Genomic DNA, 5,615 nt, shown 5'->3' with positions numbered 1-5,615 from the left:
GAGAAGGGAGACATCTCAGTTTTCCTGTGGGGCCTTCCCTCTGTCATAAGAGTTATGAAGGGAGGAACAAGGCTGGTTGGAGCTTGGGGCAGAGAAAGAGTCTTACCCCACATGATCTCTGGAAGAAAAAGGAAATGTATTGCTAAAGTTCAAAAGTTGGGAGGAGTTCAGAGAAAAAGAATGAACCAAATTCTTAAAAACTTTCCGCCCAGTGTGGACCTGTTCTAACACACACTTTTATTTTGGCAAATCTCAGCTTTCCATCAAGTGTCTGTATTGACCGGTCCCCATCAAAACAGGACAACAAGGTGCCCAAGCTGTTCAGAGCTCACCCAATGCAAGGCACTCCTTACCAGGACCGTGGCCTGGAGGCTCCTGGCACCAGCCAGATCTCGACTGCCACTGCAGGTAGTCCCTGGGAATGCTATTGCTGGGCCCAGCCCCACCGCGGTGTGGATGAAGAGCCCACAGTCCTTACCTGCTTCTTCACGTTCTCAATCTCCGATCGCAGCCTCTGGATACACCTGGTCAGCTCCTGGATCTCTTGCTTGGTGTTACGCAGGTTGTCTCCGTGTCGTCCCGCCGTGGTCTGCAGTTCTTCATACTGAGTGTCACACACAGAACAACCTTTCAGCACAGCACCCGGAGCCCTGCAAACAACTTCTTCCTGGCTAGGTAGTCGGTGTGTTGTGGCTACAGGCAATAATGCTGACCAATATTGTCCCATGGCTTAGGTGCTGAGCTTGAAGGAATATATGGCTTTATAGGCTGTGGGACACATACTGCTCTCAGTTATGCCAGTGTAAATGGAGACAAGTCTCAGTTACTCCAGTGTACACCCACTGGTTTCCCAAGTGTTGCCCCACATTGGAACTGGCAGTGCCGAGATCAATTCCTGGATCTGTCGTGGACGTCCCTGGAGCATTCATAAATGGAGTTTGCTCAGGTACTGGGAGCCAGGAAAAACCACGTGGATTGTTTATGGAAAAACCACGGACTGCAGAAGATATGCATGAATGTCCCGTACCCATATCCCACCCCTTTGGGCCTCTGCAGATTTCCTGCAGCAGCATAGATTCATAGATGTTCGGGTCGGAAGGGACCTCAATAGATCATCGAGTCCGACCCCCTGCATAGGCAGGAAAGAGCGCTGGGTCTAGATGACCCCAGCTAGATACTCATCTAACCTCCTCTTGAAGACCCCCAGGGTAGGGGAGAGCACCACCTCCCTTGGGAGCCCGTTCCAGACTTTGGCCACTCGAACTGTGACACCAGTTAGAGTGGTGGGACACCACCACCACCAGCAGGGACACCAATGAGGGCAGCAGGACTTTGTGCACCTTCAACTAAAAGGGAATTTTCTGTGTGTTTTTCTTTCTAAACGACCAGCATTTGTCAATCAGCAGCAAGCTTAGCCTCTCTGGTTCATCCACTAATGAATTACTCACCCTGCTCTGGTACCATGCCTCAGCTTCTGCTCTGCTGCTCCGAGCAATGTCTTCATATTGACGCCTGACTTCATCAATCATGCTGTCCATATCTAGGTGCCTGCTGTTATCCATAGACACCACCACAGACAAGTCACGACTTATCGTCTGCATCTGAGACAGCTCCTGCAAAGCATTAAAGCACGAGTCAGTGCTGCCGAGTGTTTCATGCCTGCTATTGCTCTGCTGTACCACTTTCCCGCTGTTTTGAACTAGACCAGGAATATCCTGTTGTAGATTCAAGTGTTTCAGAGGACAGATCACAACAGTTTCTTTTTCACATTTTTATCACAATAGCTTTGTGAGAGCTGGTCATGATTCAGCTCTATTGCCAGCTGCCCAAGAGAAGGGGGAGCTCCTTACCTCTTCATACACGTATCTCAGGAAGTTGATTTCATCAATCAGGGCTTGCACCTTTGCTTCCAAATCTACTTTAGTCATGTAGGCACAATCCACATCCTGAAAGAAAGATTGAAGGGACAGAAAATTCTTTAGTCTCCTTGGAGCAGCCCTGAGCACAGCAGAGAGAGCCGCAGCCTGTGTTATCTGGAGAGAAACCTTGCTTCCAAGTCATTAAACCGTGTTCTTATGGCGAGAGCCTTCAGTGCTAGACACTGCAAGTGCTTCAGCGGGAGACAGGTGGACATTATGTTGCTGTCTAATTGGGTTTCCCAGTCACAGAGGACCCACAACTCCCAAACTCGGGTGTTTTTAGGTGTGTCCTGTCCCCTGCATCCTTTCTTTAGCTGCATCACTCACCTTCTTCAGCACCACAAACTCATTCTCGGCAGCCGTGCGCCTGTTGATTTCATCTTCATACCTGTTCAAGGTAAAGAGAGACAAGTTGGCTTGTCTGACTTTTACTGAGTAAGAAACCAACAAACTGATTCTCACACACACACATTTGTGCATGCACACAGGCAGAGAGAGCATATTATGGGTGCAAGTCCAGTGCAATGTCAAGGGCCAACATCTAACTCCAAACTACAGGGGAATGGTCAGCATTTAGCTCGTGTCTAATTTTACATCCTTCAGCTCCATGCCATGCTTTACCAGAACTTCACCCTGCGTGTCCATCCTGTACTTGGTCTGAGGCCTGTAGATCAAACTAGGTCATGCATATTGTAAGTATAAATTAATGATGCACTTTCCATAGGCACCATGGGGTGTCTTCTGCCTGGAAATCTCTGCCCCCACACCCCTACTACACACACAAACACCCACATTTGGATGAAAAAGAGGTGTCTGAATCTCTTGAGCCACACTGGCATCCTCAACCAATACTTGCTATTAGTGAGTTGAAGAAGAATAGCCTGAACGGCTGAGCCTTTTGGACTTGCACATCTCTTTCAATTGTTTCCTTTCTTACTCTGACAAATAACTTACTTTGTTTTGTCATGTTCCACAAGCCAAGTATAATGTGAACAACCTAGGTGTCTAAGTGGGGTTTATATATATTTCATACATTTGGTACGAGGCATGTTTTTGTAAACAGGTCAATGAATATTAGAGTGAAAATTCACTGATCAACCTTCATTGACTTCTCATGGCAGAAGAGTGTGCATCTGTCCTTTCCCCACAGGGACATGTCCAACGCCTTAGGCTATAACTGCTATCAAAAAGTTGAAACTTGGGAAAGAACATCCTGAAAGAACAAGCAGACTGGAGCTGGAGTCTGCAAATGGTTTCTTTTCCACTTACTTGTTCTTGTAGTCTTCAACATAGTTTTGCATGTTCTGCAGTTCTGACTCCAGCTGTCCTCTCTGACCATGGATAGAGTCCAGCTGCCTCCTCAAGTTTTGGATATAATTTTCAAAGAGGCTGCTGAGGTCCTTCCTTGGACCACTATGTCCTTGCTGTTGGAGGAGCTCCCACTTTGTGGACAGAACCTTGTTTTGTTGCTCCAAAAACCGGACCTGAAACCCAACAGACAGAGAGATAAGCCATTCCCCTATCAAGTCTGGAAGAACATAAACAGTCAAGCAAGGATCCTGTTGAATCAGAAAAGCAAGGAGGTTGCAAAATAACGTTAGAGCTGTACAGTACTTTCAAGACATTAGGGACATAGGAGGGTGGTTGCAAAGAGGATGGAGCTGGGCTATTCTCAGCGGGGGCAGATGACAGAACAAGGAGCAATGGGCTCACGTTGCAGCAAGGGAAGTTGTGGTTAGTTAGATATTAGGAAGAGCCTTCTTCCTAGGAGGGTAGTAAAACACTGGGAAAGGCTTCCCAGAGAGGTGGTGGACTCTCTATCCATGGAAGTTTTTAAGACCTGAGTAGACAAAGCCTTGGCCATTGGCAATGCGTAGGGGGTGTGCGCGGGTGCACATGAACCCCCTGTGCGTGGCGGTGCACCCCCTACAAAAAGGCGCCATTGGCGGTATCAGAAGCGCCTGTGGGCAGTTGCCGGTTGCCACCCCACACTCCATACCCTCGCTGCCAACACCACCAGCAGCGTCTGCAGGTGGTCAGCCATACCCTGGTGGGTGCTTGCCACTCCCCTGCCATCGACAGCACCGGCGGCATCTGCGGGAACTGCCCGCTTACCACCGCCGCGCTCCTGCTGCCGGCGGCACGCTCCCACCACCACCAGCACTGCCATGGCCCCCAGCCACCAAGGGCACTAGTCATTCATGGCCTTGGCTGGAATGATCTAGTCATGGATGGTCCTGCTTTGAGCTAGCAATTGGACTACATGAGGTCCCTTCCAACCCTCATTTCCTATGATTCAATGATATTGAACACAGTTCAAAAACCTGTGACATTCTGGGAATTTAATAAGCAAACTGAAATATTTCAACTCGCTTTTCTTGCAATTTCCTCCTCCCCGTATTTTTAATTGCCGGCACCCCAGGAGGAAAGGTTTGCAATTTTTGCAGGTATTACATTCCAGAATTTTGTGGTGGACACATGCGCGCAAGAATATTTTCCTTCCTCATTTCCCCACTCCATACTCTATCATACTTTTGGGGTGTCCCTCTAAAACGTTCACCAGCCAGGGGAACTTGAGATGACAGATCTAGCACTATTGTGAAAAAGGAAGGCAAGTTGAAATAAACTGAATATTTCAGCCTACTAACAGCCCAGTGGAGGTCCCATGGTTCAGCTTGGGAAGAAACATATGCAATAGTGAAACCTGCTAAGGGAGGCTGAAGGTGACATAATGGCTACAACTTCACCTGCTAGAGCATGCATCAGCTAAGGCAGAAGCATTGCTTGGGGTAGCAGAATCTGTGGCTGAAGTATTCAATCAAGTCCCTGACCAAAGATCAATAGAAAAACCACTCTCATTCTGCCTTTCCTAACAGTATAGACCTGGAAACACCAAGTCTTGTACACACAGACAAAGCAGCTCAAAGTACCCATGCTGCAAGCACTGCCCCATCTCCTCACCTTGTCGATGAAGGTGGCAAACTTGTTGTTGAGGGTCTTGATCTGCTCCTTCTCATGTTGCTTCACCTGCTGGATCTGGGGGTCAATCTCCACATGGACGGGCTGCAGGAGGCTGGGATCCACCTGAACAGGTTGGATGCCTCTAGGGAACCCAGGGCCACCACTCCCAGGTCCACCAAAGCCACCAAATCCTCTACTGCCACCGCCAAAGCCACCCACAGGTCCACTGCCCATCACTGGTCCCATGCCACCACCACCGAAGCCATCTCCACCAAAGCCACCTCCCATGCCTCCTCCATAGCCACCTAGTCCTCCTACAATGCAGCTTCCTCCTCCTCCATAGCCACCAGCTCCTCCGTAACCCATCGCCCCACCACCAAAGCCAACACCTCGGCAGCCATATCCTCCGCCATAAAACCCAGAGGAAATCCTTCCGCCTCCACCTCCACCATAGCTCCTGCTGCTGAAACCACCACACCGTCCACCACCTCCATAGCCCCGGGAGGAATACGAGCTGTAGCTGCTCCTGACTCTGCTCCCCCCTCCACCGCCACCACCAATGGCAGAGCACGAGCTATAGCCTCTTTTGCTGCCTCCGATGGATTTAGTACATGACTGCAGAGCCATGGCTGCTCCTCTCAAGCCGAGATACAAATGGAGAGAAGGGTTACTGGAGGTGAGCTGCAAGCAGTTGAGTGCAGGGAGGATGGAGGAAAGTCCCTCTGACTCCGGGGC

At 49.5% G+C, this 5,615-nt stretch overlaps 1 protein-coding gene across 1 annotated transcript; it reads right to left on the bottom strand.

Annotated features, from left to right (window-relative positions):
- Positions 1–446: 446 nt before the first annotated feature.
- LOC102380269 (keratin, type II cytoskeletal 8-like) lies at positions 447–5,615 on the bottom strand (the record flags this gene model as incomplete). Its single annotated transcript, XM_006030626.3, has 6 exons — positions 4,881–5,615; positions 3,189–3,403; positions 2,247–2,307; positions 1,851–1,946; positions 1,449–1,613; positions 447–604 (listed from the first exon to the last, which is right to left on the bottom strand). Coding segments are annotated over exons 1-6 (1,322 nt in total), but the record flags the coding sequence as incomplete, so codon positions are not given.

Source organism: Alligator sinensis, unplaced genomic scaffold (assembly GCF_000455745.1).
Source record: "Alligator sinensis unplaced genomic scaffold, ASM45574v1 scaffold1542_1, whole genome shotgun sequence".
Lineage (NCBI taxonomy): Eukaryota > Metazoa > Chordata > Crocodylia > Alligatoridae > Alligator > Alligator sinensis.
This window is presented reverse-complemented; position numbering and strand designations above follow the sequence as displayed.